At 54.7% G+C, this 20,382-nt stretch overlaps 1 protein-coding gene across 3 annotated transcripts; it reads left to right on the top strand.

Annotated features, from left to right (window-relative positions):
* The first annotated feature begins 1,851 nt into the window (after positions 1-1,851).
* Positions 1,852-15,698, top strand: STMN4 (stathmin 4). Of its 3 annotated transcripts, none has more exons than XM_039711927.1 (6): positions 1,852-1,929; positions 6,397-6,453; positions 9,109-9,204; positions 10,221-10,426; positions 12,996-13,187; positions 14,304-15,698. In XM_039711927.1, the coding sequence occupies exons 2-6, from the start codon at positions 6,441-6,443 to the stop codon at positions 14,361-14,363; spliced, it is 567 nt and encodes a 188-aa protein (XP_039567861.1). In that variant the 5' UTR covers positions 1,852-1,929; positions 6,397-6,440; the 3' UTR covers positions 14,364-15,698. The 3 variants fall into 3 exon arrangements, with proteins under 3 accessions (XP_039567861.1, XP_039567859.1, XP_039567860.1); XM_039711925.1 differs by lacking the exon at positions 14,304-15,698 and adding an exon at positions 13,866-14,297; XM_039711926.1 differs by lacking the exons at positions 1,852-1,929; positions 14,304-15,698 and adding exons at positions 2,086-2,104; positions 13,866-14,297.
* The last annotated feature ends 4,684 nt before the right edge of the window (positions 15,699-20,382 follow it).

Below are 20,382 nucleotides of genomic sequence, written 5' to 3'. Positions count from 1 at the left end.
ATCTTGGAAAAGTCCCCCCATTGTATTGGAGGGGACACCCCAATGTCCCCTGGGATGGACAGGGCACCCCACTGTCCCCAAATCTTGGAAAAGTCCCCCCATTGTATTGGAGGGGACACCCCAATGTCCCCTGGGATGGACAGGGCACCCCACTGTCCCCAAATCTTGGAAAAGTCCCCCCATTGTATTGGAGGGGACACCCCAATGTCCCCTGGGATGGACAGGGCACCCCACTGTCCCCAGATCTTGGGGAGGTCACCCCATTGTCCTCAAATCTTGGAGAGGTCATCCCATTGTCCCCAAATCTTGGAAAAGTCACCCCATTATCTTGGCGGTGACACCCCAATGTCCCCTGGGATGTAGGGGACACCCCATTGTCCCCAAATCTTGGAGATGTCACCCCATTGTCCCCAAATCTTGGAAAAGTCACCCCATTATCTTGGTGGTGACACCCCAATGTCCCCTGGGATGTAGGGGACACCCCATTGTCCCCAAATCTTGGAGATGTCACCCCATTGTCCCCAAATCTTGGAAAAGTCACCCCATTATCTTGGTGGTGACACCCCAATGTCCCCTGGGATGTAGGGGACACCCCATTGTCCCCAAATCTTGGAGATGTCACCCCATTGTCCCCAAATCTTGGAAAAGTCACCCCATTGTATTGGAGGGGACACCCCAATGTCCCCCGGGATGGAGGGGACATCCCATTGTCCCCAAATCTTGCAGATATCACCCCATTGTCCCCCAGGATGGAAAGGAAACCTCATTGTCCCCCCATATTTAGGTCACCCCACTGTTCCCCCCCGATATCGGTGTCACCCCATTGTCCTCAAACCTGGGAGATATCACCCCATTGTCCCCAAATGTTGGAAAAGTCACCCCATTATCTTGGAGGGGACACCCCACTGTCCCCAAATCTTGGAGATGTCACCCCATGATCCCCATATCTTGGAGATGACATCCCATTGTCCCCAAATCTTGCAGATATCACCCCATTGTCCCCCAGGATGGAAAGGAAACCTCATTGTCCCCCCATATTTAGGTCACCCCACTGTTCCCCCCCGATATCGGTGTCGCCCCATTGTCCCCATATTGATGTCACCTCCTTGTCCCCCTCCATATCAATGTCACCCCATTGTCCCCATATCGATGTCACCCCACTGTCCCCATATCAATGTCACCTGACTGTTCCCCATATCGATGTCACCCCATTGTTCCCATATCGATGTCCCCCCATTTTCCCCCCATATCGATGTCACCCCATTGTCCCCATATCGATGTCACCTTATTGTCCCCCCATATCGATGCCACCCCACTGTCCCCCCATATCGATGTCACCCCAATGTCCCCCGGGATGGACAGGACACCCCAATGTCCCCGCGCTGTGACAAGAAGATGTCACCCCATTGTCCCCCATATCGATGTCACCCCATTGCCCCCCCATATCGATGTCACCCCATTGTCCCCCCATATCGATGTCACCCCATTGTCCCCCAAATTCGGGGGGACACCCCAATGTCCCCGCGCTGTGACAAGAAGGGACAAGGGACACTTCGACCCCCTTGCGGCGCCCCGAACCCCTCCGCGTCCCTTTGTCACTTTGTCCCCGAGCCCCTCCCCGCTCCGCACCCCTCCCTCCAACCCAAACCCCCCAAAATCCCCTTTTTTCACCCCAAATCCCTTTTTTTTTCATCCCTTAATTTTTCCATCCATCCCTTTTTTTTCCCCCATTTTTTTTCTTCCCTTCCCCAAAATAGCTGCGGGCTGTGACGTCACCGGGCGGGGCCCTCATTCGCGCGGGCTCCCGACCAATCAGAGGGCCGGGCGATGATGTCATGGGGGGCGCTGGGGACCCCCCGCCCGGGATCCTCCAAAGCCGCGTTAAAGGAGCCGGGAGAGCGCCGGGAGCAGCGCGACCACCGCCGTGGGGTGAGTCCGGCAGCCTCCCGCGGAATTTTTGGGAATTTTTTGGGAATTTTGGTCGGTTCCGTTCAGGGCAGGAGGGTTCGGATGAATTTGGGGGCGTGGGGGGGTTGATGTATGGCATTTTTTTGGGGGGGCGTAAAGGATTTGGGGAGAGGAGCAGCGCGACCACCGCCGTGGGGTAAAATTTTTAGGAATTTTTAGGGGAGTTTTTTGGGGAATTTTGGGGGCATTTTTAGGGAATTTTGGCCGGTTCCATTCAGGGCGTGAGAGTTCGGATGGATTTCGGGGTGTGTGGGGGGGCGTTGATGTACGGCAGGTTTTTTGGGGGGGTTTGGCTCTGGATGTCGCGGTGGGGTCCCCATTTTGTCTCCCCTGGTGTCCCCATCCCTTTTGGGGTGCTGGTCCCACTCTTCCCGGGGCGTTTTCCAGCCGTCTGGAATTCCTTATCCCGTTCCTTTTGGAGATTTCCCCCTCATCCTCATCCTCATCCTCATCCTCATCCTCATCCTCATCCTCATCCTCATCCTCGGCTGCCGCCCCTAATTTGGGTTTTGGGGCTCCGCACCCCCAGAATTCCCGAGGGATTCTGCACCCCCAGCATTCCCAGAATTCCCAGAATTTTCCGAGGATCTGCAGAATCCCCCCACCCCCAGAATCCATAACCCACACCCCGCTTTCCCGGGATCCTCGGGGACCCCCATTTCTGAGGGGGAACCCCCATTCCAGCATTCCTGGGGGACCAAAATCCCCCAAAATCCCGGGATTCTCCACCCTCAACATCCTCGGGGCACCAAAACCCCCCTCAAAATCCCGGGATTTTGCCCCCCCCAGCATCCTCGGGGCACCAAACCCCCCCCAAAATCCCAAGATTTTGGCCCCCCAGCATCCTCGGGGGATCAAAACCCCCCAAAATCCCGGGATTCTGCACCCTCAAAATCCTGGGGGACCCCGACCCCCCTCAAAATCCCGGGATTCTCCACCCTCAACATCCTCGGGGCACAAAAACCCCCCCAAAATCTTGGGATTTTGCCCCCCCCAGCATCCTCCGGGGGATCAAAACCCCCCAAAATCCCGGGATTCTGCACCCTCAAAATCCTGGGGGACCCCGACCCCCCCAAAATCCCGGGATTTCGCCCCTCCAGCACCCTCAGAGTCCCAAATTCCCGGGGCGGACCCCGCTCCCTCCGCATTCCTGGGATCCCCGCCCTGAATTTTTTGGGAGACCCTCACCCTGTTACCCTGGGAGGATCCTCTTCAGCATTCCCGGGATTTTGTGTCCCCCCCGCGCCCCTCAGGGATCCCTCAGGGGCTGCGCCGGCCCCACCCAGAGCCCCCCAAAATGTGGAATTCCTGCCGGTGGAATTTTTATTCCGGGGAAATGGAAAAAGGGGATGGGGAGGGAGGGAAAAGAAAGCGCTGCCATCCCGTTTTTCCCCCTCTGGAGCTTCCCAAGCTTCCAGGCAGGGAATGAGGAGCCCCCCCGCCCCCCAAATCCCTTCCCATTCCTCCATCCATGGCTGGATGCTTTTTCCAGGTTAAAAATGGGAGATGGGAGGGTCCTTCCCTAGGAATTCAGGGGTGGGAAAAGGGATTGCAGCCCTGCCGGGGGGTGGATCCCGCGGGATTCCTCGCCCTGCCACGTGCGGCTGGCCGGGAATGGGATCACCTGGCTGGGAATGGGATGTCTTGGCTGGGAATGGGATCGTGTGGTTGGGAATGGGGTGGTGTGGTTGGGAATGGGATCACCAGGCTGGGAATGGGATTGCGTGGCCGGGAATGGGGTGGCGTGGTTGGGAATGGGATTGGGTGGCCGGGAATAGGATGGTGTGGTTTGGAATGGGATCGTGTGGTCAGGAGTGGGATCACCTGGCTGGGAATGGTATCCAGTGGCTGAGAATGGGGTCGAGTGGTCAGGAATGGGATCACCAGGCTGGGAATGGGATTGCGTGGCCGGGAATGGGGTGGCGTGGTTGGGAATGGGATTGGGTGGCCGGGAATAGGATGGTGTGGTTTGGAATGGGGTCGAGTGGTCAGGAATGGGATCACCAGGCTGGGAATGGGGTCACATGGTCGGGAATGGGATCACCAGGCTGGGAATGGGATTGTGCAGCCAGGAATAGGATGGCGTGGTTTGGAATGGGATCACGTGGTCGGGAATGGAATTGAGTGGTTGGGAATGGGATTGCGTGGCCAGGAATGGGATCGAGTGGTCAGGAATGGGATCACATGCTTGGGAATGGGATTGTGTGGCTGGGAATGTGGTTGTGTGGCTGGGAGTGGGATCGCGTGGCCAGGAATAGGATCGAGTGGTCAGGAATGGGATCACCAGGCTGGGAATGGGATCTCCTGCCTGGGAATGGGACTGTGCAGCCAGGAATAGGATGGCGTGGTCGGGAATGGGATCATGTGGTTGGGAATGGGGTCGAGTAGTCAGGAATGGGAACACCAGGCTGGGAATGGGATTGAGTGGCTGGGAATGGGATCCTGGGATCAGGAATGGGATTCCGTGGTTGGGAATGGGGTCAAGTGGTTGGGAATGGGATCACCAGGCTGGGAATGGGATTGTGCAGCCAGGAATAGGATGGCGTGGTTTGGAAGGGGATCATGTGGTCGGGAATGGAATTGAGTGGTTGGGAATGGGATCGCGTGGCCAGGAATGGGATCGTGTGGTCAGGGATGGGATTACGTGGTTGGGAATGGGAATGGGGTCGCGTGGTCAGGAATGGGATCATGTGGTCAGGGATGGGATTACGTGTGGAAGGGGATCATGTGGTCGGGAATGGAATTGAGTGGTTGGGAATGGGATCGCGTGGCCAGGAATGGGATCGTGTGGTCAGGGATGGGATTACGTGGTTGGGAATGGGAATGGGGTCGCGTGGTCAGGAATGGGATTGTGCAGCCAGGAATAGGATGGCATGGTCAGGAATAGGATCACCTCTCTGGGAATGGGATCACATGGTCAGGAATGGGATCTCGTGTTCAGGAATGGGATCGCCTGGTCGGGATTGGGATCACATGGTCAGGAATGGAATCACCTCTCTGGGAATGGGATCACATGGTCAGGAATGGGATCTCGTGTTCAGGAATGGGATCGCCTGGTCGGGATTGGGATCTCCTGGTCGGGATTGGGATCATCCCACCCTCGCTGGGATTTTGGGGTGACAGCAGCAGGTCCCCTACCACATCCCACTGCCACTGGGAATGGGGCAGGGAAGGAATTCCCTCCTCCAAACCCCTGGAAAATCGCCTCCATCCAGGCAGGAGCGGGGCTGGACCACTCCCCTCCCTCCCATCCAGCCGTATCCATAGGGATGGATCCCGTTTTCTTCCCGTTCCGGCTCTGGTGGGCGATCCCCACGTTTCATCCCGTGGGAACGCCACGTGAGGCAGCGGGCACGGAATGCCAGCGGATCCCAGGGAAAAGCCGGATTTGGGGTGGGAATTCCGGCAGCCGGGTTATCCATGGATAACCGGAATCCAGGAATCCATCGGAGCATCCCCACCCCATCCCCACCACCCCCGCCTGGAAAAGTGGACGGCGATCCCAGTTGGAATTCCCAGATTTTATCCCTGTTCCCACCCCCCAGCAGCCTCTGGAAGCTGCGGCCGGGTTATTTTTGGGATTCCCAGGGCAGATCCCAGCAGGATTTGGGGAATGAGGGCTGGGATTTATCGGGATGGGTTGGGCGTGGCGCAGCTCTGGAATGCTCATTCCCTTGGGAGCTGCAGGGATTTAAGGATCCCTGTTTTACAGGAGGGATTTGGGGATCAAAATCCGGGAAAATCCCCAAATCCCACCTCGTTCCATGCTTTGGTGCAGCTGGGAAGAGCATTTCTGCATTTCCACACCCAAAAAACCGTGGGAATGGGGAACAGCCCGGATTATCCCGGTTTCCACGATTCCCAGTTCCCATCCCAAGCCCTGGGGGTGGGTGGGGGTCTTGGAGACCCCGGGAATGATCCCAGAAGATGCAGGAGAGGATCCTGGAGCATTGGGAAGGGGGGAGCTGAGGATGGGGAATGTCAGGACACGAGCGGGGGAAATTCGAGGGGGAATTTGGGAGAGGTCCAGGTGTGTCCAGGCGTGTCCAGGTGTGTTCAGGTGTGTCCAGGTGTGTTCAGGTGTGTCCAGGCATGTCCAGGTGTGTTCAGGTGTGTCCGGGTGTGTCCGGGTGTGTTCAGGTGTGGCTCCTGGCACTTGTCCTTACACGTGTGGTTTGGGAATGTGGAGCTGGGAATGGCTGCATGTGCCAGGAACATCCCACGGGATGTGTTCATCATCCTCGTGTGTGCCCATCCCATCACTCCAGGGTGTTCCTGTCCCATCATCCCATCCCATCCCATCCCAGCCCATCCCATCCCATTGATCCCATCCCATCCCATCCCATCCCATCCCATCATCCCACTGAGTTCCCATCATCCCATTCCCAGGACCCCACCACTGACCCCATCCCTTCCTTCTCTCCACAGGCCCAGGATTGCTCTTCCTGCAGAATTCCAAGGATTTCCTCGCCATGACTCTGGCCGGTACGCCACCCCAACCCCCCCCACCCCCTCCCTGGCACCCCAAACCCATCCCGGGGTGTCCCGGGCTCATCCCGGCCCTGGAATGCTCCCGGCATCCCGGTGGTGACAAACCGGGATCGACAGCCCCGGACAATCCCGAGTCCTTCCCGAGTTTTCCCGTTGTACATCTGGACACTCAGCTCATCTGGGGCTGGCCACCATCCCGATCCTGATCCCTTCCTGGGGATGTGGAATTCCCAATCCCTCTGATCCCAATCCCATCCCTTTCCTGAAATGTGGAATTCCACCCATCCCTCTGATCCCGAACCCATCCCAGGGTCCCTCTGACCCTGATCCCATCCCTTCCCTGGGAATTCCCAATCCCTCTGATCCTGATCCCATCCCTTCCCTGGGAATTCCCAATCCCTCTGACCCTGATCCCATCCCTTCCCTGGGAATTCCCAATCCCTCTGATCCTGATCCCATCCCTTCCCTGGGAATTCCCAATCCCTCTGACCCTGATCCCATCCCTTCCCAGGGTTGTGGAGTTCCTCCCATCCCTCTGATCCCAATCCCATCCCAGGGTCCCTCTGATCCCGATCCCATCCCTTTCCCTGGGACATGGAATTTCCCCATCCCTCTGATCCTGATCCCATCCCTTCCCAGGGCTGTGGAATTCCTCCCATCCCTCTGATCCCGAACCCATCCCAGGGTCCCTCTGATCCCGATCCCATCCCTTTCCCTGGGACATGGAATTTCCCCATCCCTCTGATCCTGATTCCATCCCTTTCCTGAAATGTGGAATTTCCCCCCTGTCTCTCTGATCCCAATCCCATCCCTTCCCTGGGAATTCCCAATCCCTCTGATCCCAAGCCCATCCCTTCCCTGGAATGTGGAATTTCCTCCCCATCCCTCTGATCCAAATCCCATCCCTTTTCTGGAATTTGGAAATTCCCCATCCCTCTGACCCCAATCCCAAACCTTGCCTGATATGTGGCATCCCCTCCATCCCTCTGATCCCAATCCCGCCCTTCTCCTGGCCCATGGAAGTCCCCCAACCCCTCTGATCCTGATCCCACCCCTTCCCTGACCCTGTGAACTCCCTCCATCCCTTTTCCCCCATCCCAACCCTCTCCCTGGCCCATGGAGCCCTTCTGATCCCGAATCCCACCCCTTCCCCCCCATCCCAACCCTTCTCTGGCCCACGGAGCCCCTCTGATCCCGATCCCGCCCCTTCCCTGACCCTTGGAATTCTCTCTATCTCTTTTTTCCCCCATCCCAACCCTTCCCTGGCCCATGTAGTCCTTCTGATCCTGAATTCCACCCCTTCCCTGAACCCTGGAATTCCCTCCATCCCTTTTCCCCCATCCCAACCCTTCCCTGGCCCATGGAGCCCCCTCATCCCTCTGATCCTGATCCCACCCCTTCCCTGACCCTGGAATTCCCTCCATCCCTTTTCCCCCCATCCCAATCCCATCCCTGGCCCACGGAGCCCCTCTGATCCCAATCCCACCCCTTCCCTGACCCTGGAATTCCCTCCATCCCTTTTCCCCCATCCCAACCCTTCCCCAGGCCCATGGAGCCCTTCCATCCCTCTGATCTCACTTGGAATTCCCTCCATCCCTTTTCTCCCCCATCCCAACCTTTCCCCGGCCCACGGAGCCCCCTCATCCCTCTGATCCCAATCCCACCCCTTCCCCAACCCTGTGAATTCCCTCCATCCCTTTTCCCCCATCCCAATCCCATTCCTGGCACATGGAGCCCCCTCATTCCTCTGATCCCAATCCCACCCTTGGAATCCCCTCCATCCCTTTTCCCCCATCCCAACCCTTCCCCAGGCCCATGGAGCCCTTCCATCCATCTGATCTCACTTGGAATTCCCTCCATCCCTTTTTCCCCCATCCCAAACCTTCTCTGGCCCACGGAGCCCCTCTGATCCCCATCCCAACCCTTCCCTGGCCCATGGAGCCCCCTCATCCCTCTGATCCTGATCCCACCCCTTCCCTGACCCTGGAATTCCCTCCATCCCTTTTCTCCCCCATCCCAACCTTTCCCCGGCCCACGGAGCCCCCTCATCCCTCTGATCCCAATCCCACCCCTTCCCTGACCCTTGGAATTCCCTCCATCCCTTTTCCCCCCTCCCAATCCCATTCCTGGCACATGGAGCCCCCTCATTCCTCTGATCCCAATCCCGCCCCTTCCCTGACCCTTGGAATTCCCTCCATCCCTTTTCCCCCCTCCCAATCCCATTCCTGGCACATGGAGCCCCCTCATTCCTCTGATCCCAATCCCGCCCCTTCCCTGACCCTTGGAATTCCCTCCATCCCTTTTCCCCCCTCCCAATCCCATTCCTGGCACATGGAGCCCCCTCATTCCTCTGATCCCAATCCCGCCCCTTCCCTGACCCTTGGAATTCCCTCCATCCCTTTTCCCCCATCCCTGGCCCACAGAGCCCTTCTGATCCCAATCCCACCCCTTCCCCAACCCTGTGAATTCCCTCCATCCCTTTTCCCCCATCCCAATCCCATTCCTGGCACATGGAGCCCCCTCATTCCTCTGATCCCGATCCTACCCCTTCCCTGACCCTTGGAATTCCCTCCATCCCTTTTTCCCCCATCCCAACCCTTCCCCAGCCGACGGAGCCCCTCTGATCCCGATCCCGATGTCTCTTCCCAGCCTACAAGGAGAAGATGAAGGAGCTGCCGCTCGTCTCCCTCTTCTGCTCCTGTTTCCTGTCGGATCCCCTCAACAAGCCGACCTACGCCTACGAAGGTGGGGCCCCCTTCCCAATCCCACCGCAGCCCCCGGAGTTCCGGGATCTCTGGGGGGCTTCAACCCCTCCTCGGCATGAGTGGGATCAGCCTTGAACTGAGCGTGGTGGCTCCGGAATTTTCTGGGAATTCCGCACAAGGCTGGTTGGGATCTGGAGGGTTTTGGGCTGACCCATCTCCCTCGGCTCTCCCAGATATTCCAAACCAGATCCCATGGATGGATTGGGATCCAGAGGAGCTCTGGGAGCTCCGCGTTCCCTCATCCCGTATCCCTATTTTTCATCTCCAATCCATGTCCAGAGGCCCTGGAAGACCCTTGGGGGTCTCCTCCAGGTTATCCAGGCAATGGGATAACCTAGATAATCCAATTACCAATTCCCAAAGCAGGGAGAGATGGAGAGACATGAACATTCCCAACCCTCAGCTCTCCTAAATATCCCCAACCTGACCCCATGGATGGATTGGGATCCAGGGAGGCTCCAGGAGGCCTTTATCCCTTTATCCCTTCATCCCATATCCGTGTTTTTCAGCTTCAGGTGATTCGTCCCAATCCAGGTCCAGAGGCCATGGAAGAGCCTTGTGGGGGCTCCTCCAGGTTATCCAGGGAATGGGATCATGATCCAATTCCCAAATCAGGGAGAGATGGAGAGACAGGGACATTCCCAAACCTCAGCTCTCCCAGATATCCCCAGCTCAGCCCCCATGGATGAGCTGGGATCCAGGGAGGCTCCAGAGCCCTTTATCCCTTTATTCCTTCATCCCGTATCCATATTTTTCAGCTCTGAGTGATTCATCCCAATCCATGTCCAGAGGCCATGGAAGAGCCTTGGGGGGCTCCTCCAGGTTGTCTAGGGGGATCCACACTGGAAAAGGGATCACGGTCCCATTCCCACTTCCATTTGCTTTTGGGCTAAATCTGGATGAAACTCACAGGATGGCGGAATCAGCTTCCAGGGGTGCGGAAATCCCGGAATGGGAATTCCCGGCGCTCATTCCACGCCCTTTTTCCCCACCCAGACACGGTGGATCTGACCTGGTGCGTCATCTCCGACATGGAAGTGATCGAGCTCAACAAGCGCACCTCGGGCCAATCCTTCGAGGTCATCCTGAAGCCGCCATCCTTCGACGGAATTCCGGAATTCAACGCCTCCCTGCCCCGGCGCCGCGACCCTTCCCTGGAGGAGATCCAGAAGAAGCTGGAAGCGGCAGAGGAGAGGAGAAAGGTGGGTGAATTTCCCCCCTGTTTCTGGGTTCCCTATTTTTGGGTTGGGAATCTCCCCCCCTGTTTTTGGGTTCCCTATTTTTGGGTTGGGAATTCTCCCCCCGCCATTTTTGGGTTCCCTGTTGTTGCACTGGGAATTCTCCCCCCAACCCCCTCCCCCTGGTTTTGTGTTCCCTATTTTTGGGTTGGGAATTCCCCACACCGCCCCCATTTTTGGGTTCCCTGGTTTTGGGTTGGGAATTCCCCTTCCGTTTTTGGGTTCCACATTTTTGAGTTGGGAATTCTCCCCCCGCCATTTTTGGGTTCCCTGTTGTTGCACTGGGAATTCTCCCCCCAACCCCCTTTTTTGGGTTCCCTATTTTTGGGTTGGGAATTCCCCCCCTGGTTTTGGGTTCCCTGTTGTTGGGTTGGGAATTCCTCCCCTCCCCATTTTTGGGTTCCCCATTTTTGGGTTGGGAATTCTTCTCCCCACTATTTTTGGGTTCCCCATTTTTTGGGTTGGGAATTCTCCCCCTGGTTTTGGGTTCCCCATTTTTGGGTTGGGAATTCTCCCCCTGTTTTTGGGTTCCCCATTTTTGGGTTGGGAATTCCCCCCCCCGTTTTTGGGTTCCCCATTTTTGGCTTGGGAATTCCCTTTTTGCTTTTGGGTTCCACATTTTTGAGTTGGGAATTCTCCCCCCGCCATTTTTGGGTTCCCTGTTGTTGCACTGGGAATTCTCCCCCCAACCCCCTTTTTTGGGTTCCCTATTTTTGGGTTGGGAATTCTCCCCCAGGTTTTGGGTTCCCCATTTTTGGGTTGGGAATTCCTCTCCCCACTATTTTTGGGTTCCCCATTTTTTGGGTTGGGAATTTCCCCCCCGTTTTTGGGCTCCCCATTTTTGGGTTGGGAATTCTCCCCCTGGTTTTGGGTTCCACATTTTTGAGTTGGGAATTCCCCCCCATTTTTGGGTTCCCCATTCTGCCCCGGCGCCGCGACCCTTCCCTGGAGGAGATCCAGAAGAAGCTGGAAGCGGCAGAGGAGAGGAGAAAGGTGGGTGAATTCCCCCCCTGTTTCTGGGTTCCCTATTTTTGGGTTGGGAATCTCCCCCCCTGTTTTTGGGTTCCCTATTTTTGGGTTGGGAATTCTCCCCCGCACCATTTTTGGGTTCCCTGTTGTTGGGTTGGGAATTCCTCCCCTCCCCATTTTTGGGTTCCCCATTTTTGGGTTGGGAATTCCTCTCCCCACTATTTTTGGGTTCCCCATTTTTGGGTTGGGAATTCCCCCCCCCGTTTTTGGGTTCCCCATTTTTGGCTTGGGAATTCCCTTTTTGCTTTTGGGTTCCACATTTTTGAGTTGGGAATTCTCCCCCATTTTTGGGTTCCCCATTTTTGGGTTGGGAATTCCTACCCATATTTTTGAGTTTTCTGGTTTTGGGTTGGAAATTCCCCTGCCCCCATTTTTGGTTTCCCTGTTTTTGGGTTGGGAATTCCCCCCCCCGCCGTTTTTGGGTTCCCTATTTTTGGGTTGGGAATTCCCGCCCCCCCAACCCCGTTTTTGGGTTCCCCATTTTTGGGTTGGGAATTCCCCCCGCCCCCGCCGTTTTTGGGTTCCCTATTTTTGGGTTGGGAATTCCCGCCCCCCCAACCCCGTTTTTGGGTTCCCCATTTTTGGGTTGGGAATTCTCCCCCTGGTTTTGTGTTCCCTATTTTTGGGTTGGGAATTCCCCACACCGCCCCCATTTTTGGGTTCCCTGGTTTTGGGTTGGGAATTCCCCTTCCGTTTTTGGGTTCCACATTTTTGAGTTGGGAATTCTCCCCCCGCCATTTTTGAGTTCCCTGTTATTGCACTGGGAATTCCCCCGACTCGTTTTTGGGTTCCCCATTTTTGGGTTGGGAATTCTCCCCCTGTTTTTGGGTTCCACATTTTTGAGTTGGGAATTCTTCCCCCGCCATTTTAGAGTTCCCTGTTGTTGCACTGGGAATTCCCCCCACTCGCTTTTGGGTTCCCCATTTTTGGGATGGGAATTCTCCCCCAGGTTTTGGGTTCCCTATTTTTGTGTTGGGAATTCCTCCCCCATTTTTGGGTTGGGAATTCTCCCCCAGGTTTTGGGTTCCCCGTTTTTGGGTTGGGAATTCCTCCCCCATTTTTGGGTTGGGAATTCCCCCCCGTTTTTGGGTTCCCCATTTTTGGGTTGGGAATTCTCCCCCTGGTTTTGTGTTCCCTATTTTTGGGTTGGGAATTCCCCACACCGCCCCCATTTTTGGGTTCCCTGGTTTTGGGTTGGGAATTCCCCTTCCGTTTTTGGGTTCCACATTTTTGAGTTGGGAATTCTCCCCCCGCCATTTTTGAGTTCCCTGTTATTGCACTGGGAATTCCCCCGACTCGTTTTTGGGTTCCCCATTTTTGGGTTGGGAATTCTCCCCCAGGTTTTGGGTTCCCCATTTTTGCGTTGGGAATTCCTCCCCCATTTTTGGGTTGGGAATTCTCCCCCAGGTTTTGGGTTCCCCGTTTTTGGGTTGGGAATTCCTCCCCCATTTTTGGGTTGGGAAGAGGTGGCTTTATCCCGGGAATGTCCCCGTGGTGTCCCCAGTACCAGGAGGCGGAGCTGCTGAAGCACCTGGCGGAGAAGCGGGAGCACGAGCGGGAGGTGATGCAGAAGGCCATCGAGGAGAACAACAACTTCATCAAGATGGCCAAGGAGAAGCTGGCGCAGAAGATGGAGTCCAACAAGGAGAACCGCGAGGCCCACCTGGCCGCCATGTTGGAGCGCCTCCAGGAGAAGGTGGGCGCCTGGAAAAGGGCTTGGGATGAGTCGGGATATTCGGGATACCGGTGGATCTTGGGGTGGCAACACCAAAGAGGGGGTCCCGCTTCCCTTCCCACCGAAGCGCAGCGTCCCACTGGGATTGGGGGATCCTGCCCGGGTGGATCCGTAGGCTTGGGAGAGGTCGGAGAGTTGGGATCTTGTCCATGGACAAGCAAAGCCCTTCCTTTTCCCGTGTCCCACCAAGGTGGGACTCAGAATCCCAGGACTTGTAGAATCTTGGGATGGTTGGGTTGGAAGGGACATTTAGGATCATCCAGTTCCACCCCTGGCACCTTCCACTATCCAAGATTTCTCCAAGCCCCGTCCAAGCTTTCCTTGGATTATCCCAGATTTCTCCAAACCCTCTCCAGCCTTTCCTTGGATTATCCCAGATTTCTCCAAACCCTGTCCAGCCTTTCCTTGGACTATCCCATGTTTCTCCAAGCCCCGTCCAACCTTTCCTTGGACACCTCCAGAGATCCAGGGGCAGCCACAGCTTCTCTGGGAATTCCATCCCTGCCGCTCCCCTTGCACTTTTCCCACCTCCGGGCTGGCGGATCTCCCCCTGGTCCCTTCCCACGGATCCAGCAGCTCCCCAGCTCCGTGCTGGGAGCCATTCCCACCCTTCCAGCCCTCTTCTCTCTCCCGAATCAGGTCTGTTCCCAACCTCCGCACGGAAAATCCCACCCTCACCACCTCCAGCTCCCTCCAAAACATCCGGAGCCCGCCCAGGGCCCTTCTCCGAACGCCTCCGCTGGGGCAGAGGCGGAGAGCGCCAGATAATGCCGGAAAATCCCAGCTAATCCCAGCTCCATGGGGCTTCCCGGGACGGTTGACGTCTCCCTCGTAGCCAGAGGGCGAGGACAAAGTGTCCCCAAGTGCCACCAGCAGCCCTTAAAGTGACCCCAGGGGAGGAGAGGACGCTGGTGACCCATCCGTGGCGTCCCTCGGGATGAACCTCGTGCCTTCAACCCCTCCGGAGCCGCTGTCCGTGGGGATCCCGGAATCCTGGAACCCGGCTAACGCGTGTTCCCCTCCTCCTCCTCCTCCTCCTCCTCCTCCTCCTTCCCCTCCTCCTTCCCAATCCCACAGGACAAACACGCGGAAGAAGTGAGGAAAAACAAGGAGCTCAAGGAAGAAGCCTCCAGGTAAAGAGGCTCTGCTCGGACTGACAGCTCCGGGGAGGTGCCGGAGGCTTCCGCAGCTCCAGGTCGGAATGGTGTGGGAATGGTGGACGTTCCTCTGCTTTCTTTGTTCGTGGATGTGACGAGTTGAGGGGTGAAGCCATCGGAGTCGTCGTCGTCGTTCCGGGGAGGGTGGGGAGGGAAGGGATGAGGGCGGGATTTTGGGGTGCCCACCCGGGTGGGTCCCGCCCGTCAGCCAGGTCCGGAGGGGACAGCCCAGGCCTGAGGAGGTGATCCCTGGGAGAAATCCCGGGAATCCGGAGCGGGTGGGGAGGGAATTGTGGGAAATGTGCGTCGTGTGTGACTTTAATTTGGTGCTGGGCAGGCGGGGCGGGCGGGAATCCCTCCGGAGTCTTCTGCATCCAATCCCATCCCATCCGTGGGCTGCGGAATCTCTTGGTGTCCCTCCCTCCCTTGTTCCCGCCTGGATTTGGGATCTCTTCCCGGATCTGGCGGGTTTTTTTGCCCTTCCAGCACTGATTTGGGAAGGGGGAGAAGTTTTTTTGCCCACCACCACTGTTGGAGGTGGTCTGGGAGTGAAATTCCCTTGCTCCAAAGGTCTTTTCCCTGCTGTTGGAGACGCCCATGATCCTTCCCAAGGGTGACATTGCAAAGCCCCATGAATTCCCAAAGAAGCTTTTTGTAAGAACCTCCCAAAAAACAATCCCGGCGGGAATTCTTGGATGAAATCCCCCTTTCCAGCTGGAAAAACCATCGGCTCCCAGAGATGGAGCAGCAGGAGAAGCCAGGGCGGGGCTGTGGAGACCACGATGGAAGGGAATGAGGGAAAATTCGGGAAAAAGGTGGAGGTGGGATGGAGCCCTGTGGAGAGCAGGGAAAAATATCCGTGGGAACCCCTGGTGACACCAGGGAGGGTGGAAAACCCTCCCAATATTCCAGAAGATGCTTTTTTGGGAGCTGCCATGCCATTCCTGGGGGATCTTTGCCTCCAGGAAGGGCGGGGAGAAGGAAGATTGGATTTTCCAGGGGGGTGGGAATTCCCTGCATTCCCAGCTGCCAGCTGGAAGCGTTCCCAGTGCTGCGGCACCCCAAAATTCCAACCCGGATGTGAACAAAGGGTTTGGGTCTCCGCTATGTGTGGATAAGGCATTCCAAGCTCCGGAGGGAATCACGGCTCTTTCCCGGTGCCGGGAGAAGCCCACCCTGACCGCGGAGCCCCTGGGGAGAATCCTGGGAAAGGGGAAAAAAGGGATTGGGGACAGATTGTGGCACGAGCTGTCCTTTTTTTTGTACACAACGGATGTAAATAAAACTGCCTTGGCCTTTCCTTTGGTTTCCATGATCCCTGCGGTGCTTCCCGTGTGGTTTTTTTCCAGGATTGGGGCATCCCGGAGCTGGGAAAAGGAGGAAGGGAGGGAATTAGGATGGGAGTCTGGGTTGTTTTCCACCCCATTCCTCAAAAAGCTGGTGGGACTGGAAGATTTGGGAGTTCCAAACTCATCCCTTGAAGTTTTCCCATCCCAGACCTGGAGCTGGGAGTTGGATCCCAATTCCCTCCGTGTGCTGGGAGAGGAGGAAACTGGGAAGGAGCTGGGTGAGGTGGGATCATGGTGGAATATCCATGGAACAGGCAGAAATCATTTGTTCCTCAGGACCAGGAGGAAATCCCGGGAATTCCTGCTCTGGCTCCAAGGAGGAAGTAATGGGAAGGTTCCTCTCCCATCTTTGTTCCACCCGAAAATGGGACCAAAATTTGGGAGCAGCATTCCAGAGTGTCCAAAGTGTCCGTTCCTCCAGATCCAATCCTCTGGGATAAAGAGATCCCGGATCCTGGGAATCTTTGAGGATGGGTGATTCCCACGGGTGTGGGATCAGACAAACCCAGGGAAAGGGGGTTGGACTTCCCTGTGGATGCAGCTGGGATTCCCGTGGTGTCCAGGTGGGACAGGAAGGGGCCAGGAAAAGAAGGCATGGATCCATCCACACTTCCTGAAAAACCTGGGGTGGTGGGAGGTGTCCCCGCCCATGGAATGGGAAGAGCTTTGAGGTCCCATCCCACCCAACCATTCCAGGATTCCAGGATCACCCCGCTCCATGGCCCGAGGAACCCTGAGGAATGAGGATTTGGGGAATCATTTTTCTCCCTTCATGCCTTCCCCTATCCCAGGGAACATTCCAAGGGATCCAGGGATTCTCTGGGAAAGAATGGTTTGGGATGGGATCCATGGACTTTCCATCCCATCCCATGGACACTTCCCATGATCCCAGGGTGATCCAAATCCACTGCCAGGGATCCAGAGATTCTCTGGGAATTCCAGCCCAACTGGGAATTCCTTCCCAAGATCCCACCATCCCAAGCTCCCCTTTCCCAAGGGAAGCCATTCCCTGGCTCCTGGCCCTCCAGCCCTTGCCCAAATCCCAGCTCTCCTGGAGCCCCTTGAGGCTCGGGAAGCAGCTCCAAGGATTTCCTCGAATCTTCTGGAATCCCAGACTTGGATAAAAGGGAGGAATTTGCACCTGGGATAAACGCTGTGGGAAAGGAAGGATGGAAGGATTCACTCTGGATCAGCCGTGTGGGATTCCCAAGGTTTGGGAATTGCCAAGTTTAATAATGTGGGAAATCAGATGGTGGATTAATAACAGTAACGGGATAATTAATTAATCAATTAATCTGCTGCTTATTAAGTGATTAATTAATCCCTTAGCAGGGTATTGATTATCCAGGAAGGATCATGGTATTTTGGCCCATGATCCAACGGGAATGTCAGATCCAAGACACATCTGGGAAAGTCTTGGGAATACCTCGCGCCCTTGGAAAACTTCCAAGGAAAATCAAGAGCCAAAAAACAATGGTTCATTCTCTTGGAAATATTTATTTCTGGGATTCTTGGAAGGCAACTTGTCCATGGATTTATCCATTAAAAAAAACCGACATTCCAGGGAAAAGAGAGTCTGGAATATCAGAAATAATCCACCAGGAGAGCACCAAGAGTGGAGTGGTTGGAAGAGAAAAATCTGATTTTCCCTCTTCAGAAAACATGGAATAGCCAGCTGGGAATTCCTTCCCAAGATCCCACCATCCCAAGCTCCCCTTTCCCACTGGAAGCCATTCCCTGGCTCCTGGCCCTCCAGCCCTTGCCCAAATTCCAGCTCTCCAGGAGCCCCTTTGGGCTCGGGAAGCAGCTCCAAGGATTTCCTGGAATCTTCTGGAATCCCAGACTTGGATAAAAGGGAGGAATTTGCACCAGGGATAAACGCTGTGGGAAAGGAAGGATGGAAGGATTCACTCTGGATCAGCCGTGTGGGATTCCCAAGGTTTGGGAATTGCCAGGTTTAATAATGTGGGAAATCAGATGGTGGATTAATAACAGTAACGGGATAATTAATTAATCAATTAATCTGCTGCTTATTAAGTGATTAATTAATCCCTTAGCAGGGTATTGATTATCCAGGAAGGATCATGGTATTTTGGCCCATGATCCAACGGGAATGTCAGATCCAAGACACATCTGGGAAAGTCTTGGGAATACCTCGCGCCCTTGGAAAACTTCCAAGGAAAATCAAGAGCCAAAAAACAATGGTTCATTCTCTTGGAAATATTTATTTCTGGGATTCTTGGAAGGCAACTTGTCCATGGATTTATCCATTAAAAAAAACCGACATTCCAGGGAAAAGAGAGTCTGGAATATCAGAAATAATCCACCAGGAGAGCACCAAGAGTGGAGTGGTTGGAAGAGAAAAATCTGATTTTCCCTCTTCAGAAAACATGGAATAGGAAAAAAGGTTAGTTAATTAAATATTAATTAAATTATATTAAATTAAATTAAATTAAATTAAATTAAATTAAATATTCATCACCAAACATAGGGAAGGTGGAGCCAAGTCCCAGCTTCCAAATCCAGATCCAGGGAAAAGGCAAAGCCAGGGAAAAAGAGGGTTTCCGGCTGAAACTACCCATGGAAAATTAAAATTAATTATCCAAACGAATTACTCAAATTAGCTAAATCAATTCTAATTATCCAGAGTAAGGCAGTGAAAAAAGTGTGTTTTAAATCCCACCCGATCGTTCCTGATCCTTTTAGGATGGATGGAAAATTCATGTGGAATTCTTTGCCAGAGAAAGGGCGGGGCGGTGAAAATGGAAGGAGAAATGGAAAAACTTCCCAGCTTTTTTTTTTTTTTTTTTTTTTCTTTGGAATCCTCTTGTTTGGAATATTTTTATTCCCAAGGGTGCGGAACACAACCCTTTCTCGTTTTCCTGTGATTCCATCCCTGGGAATGCACACTGGATCTCCTGGCTTCCCTCAGAGCCAATTCCCTGCATCCCTGTGGTCGTGGATCTTCGGGATCTTTGGAAACAGGATGCAAATTCTCGGGAATAAAATCTGCTCCATCAAATCCCAGGTGGAAAATTCCCCCAGGAATGCCTCCATTGCTTCCCTTGGGAAATTCCAGTGGGTTGGCCGTCATGGGACTCCACATGGATCAGCCTGGAGCAGATTCCCACCCTCCGAACAGCTGCATTCAGTCTTGGGAATGCCCTTCCCAGGAATCACCTCCACCAAATTCCCAGGAGATTTGGATCCCAGTAGGATTGATTCCCTTCCCAGGAATCAACACAACGTTCCCAGGAGATTTGGATCCCAGTAGGATTGATTCCCTTCCCAGGAATCAACACAACGTTCCCAGGAGATTTGGATCCCGGTTGGATTGCTTTCCTTCCCAGGAATCAACATAACATTCCCAGGAGATCCTAAACTGGAGGACTGGGATAAATTCTCTGTTGGATCAATTCCGTTCCCAGGAATCACCTCTACATTCCCAGGAGGTTTGGATCCCGGTTGGATCCATTCGCTTCCCAGGAATCACCGCCACATTCCCAGGAGATCCTAAACTGGAGGACTGGGATAAATTCTCTGTTGGATCAATTCCGTTCCCAGGAATCACCTCTACATTCCCAGGAGATTTGGATCCCAGTAGGATTGATTCCCTTCCCAGGAATCAACACAACATTCCCAGGAGATTTGGATCCCGGTTGGATTGATTTCCTTCCCAGGAATCAACATAACATTCCCAGGAGATCCTAAACTGGAGGACTGGGATAAATTCTCTGTTGGATCAATTCCGTTCCCAGGAATCACCTCTACATTCCCAGGAGATTTGGATCCTGGTTGGATCCATTCCCTTCCACACTCCCAGGAGATCTCCCACGTTGGAGCACTTGGATCGATTCCCTGTTGGATCCTATCTGGATCCATTCCCTTTCCAGGAATCACCTCCACATTCCCAGGAGATTTGGATTCTGGTTGGATCCATTCCTGTCCACACTCCCAGGAGATCTCCCACATTGGAGCACTCTGATTGGTCTCGTGTTGGATCCCGGTTGGATCCATTCCCTTCCACGTTCCCAGGAGATCTCCCATGTTGGAGCACTTGGATCGATTCCCTGGTGGATCCCAGTTGGATCCATTCCCTTCCCAGGAATCACCTTGACATTCCCAGGAGATTTGGGTCCTGGTTGGATCCGTTCCCTTCCACATTCCCAGGAGATCTCCCACATTGGAGCACTCTGATTGGTCTCGTGTTGGATCCCGGTTGGATCCATTCCCTTCCACATTCCCAGGAGATCTCCTGCATTGGAGCACTTGGATTGATTCCCCATTGGATCCGAGCTGGATCCATTCCTTTCCCAGGAATCACCTCCATCAAATTCCCAGGAGAGCTGGATCCCAGTTGGATCCATTCCCTTCCACATTCCCAGGAGGTCTCCTGCATTGGAGCACTTGGCTCAATTCCCAGTTGGATCCTGGCTGGATCCATTCCCTTCCCAGGAATCACTTCCACATTCCCAGGAGATTTGGATCCCAGTTGGATCCATTCCCTTCCACATTCCCAGGAGATTTGGATCTAGTTGGGTCCATTCCCTTCCACATTCCCAGGAGATCTCCTACACTGGAGGACTGGGATCAATTCTCTGTTGGATCCATTCCCTTCCCAGGAATCACCTCCACGTGCCCAGGAGATTT

The sequence above is a fragment of the Passer montanus genome, unplaced genomic scaffold, assembly GCF_014805655.1.
Source record: "Passer montanus isolate IOZ18808 unplaced genomic scaffold, ASM1480565v1 scaffold255, whole genome shotgun sequence".
Lineage (NCBI taxonomy): Eukaryota > Metazoa > Chordata > Aves > Passeriformes > Passeridae > Passer > Passer montanus.
Note: the sequence above shows the minus strand (reverse complement) of the source record. Positions and strands in the feature narration are given on the sequence as shown.

Bases quoted from the DNA above. Each gene is read 5' to 3' on its own strand.
- STMN4 (XM_039711925.1), top strand. The intron at 9,205-10,220 runs GTGGGGCCCCCT...TTCCCCACCCAG, and splicing joins GCCGACCTACGCCTACGAAG to ACACGGTGGATCTGACCTGG. The intron at 10,427-12,995 runs GTGGGTGAATTT...TGGTGTCCCCAG, and splicing joins CGGCAGAGGAGAGGAGAAAG to TACCAGGAGGCGGAGCTGCT.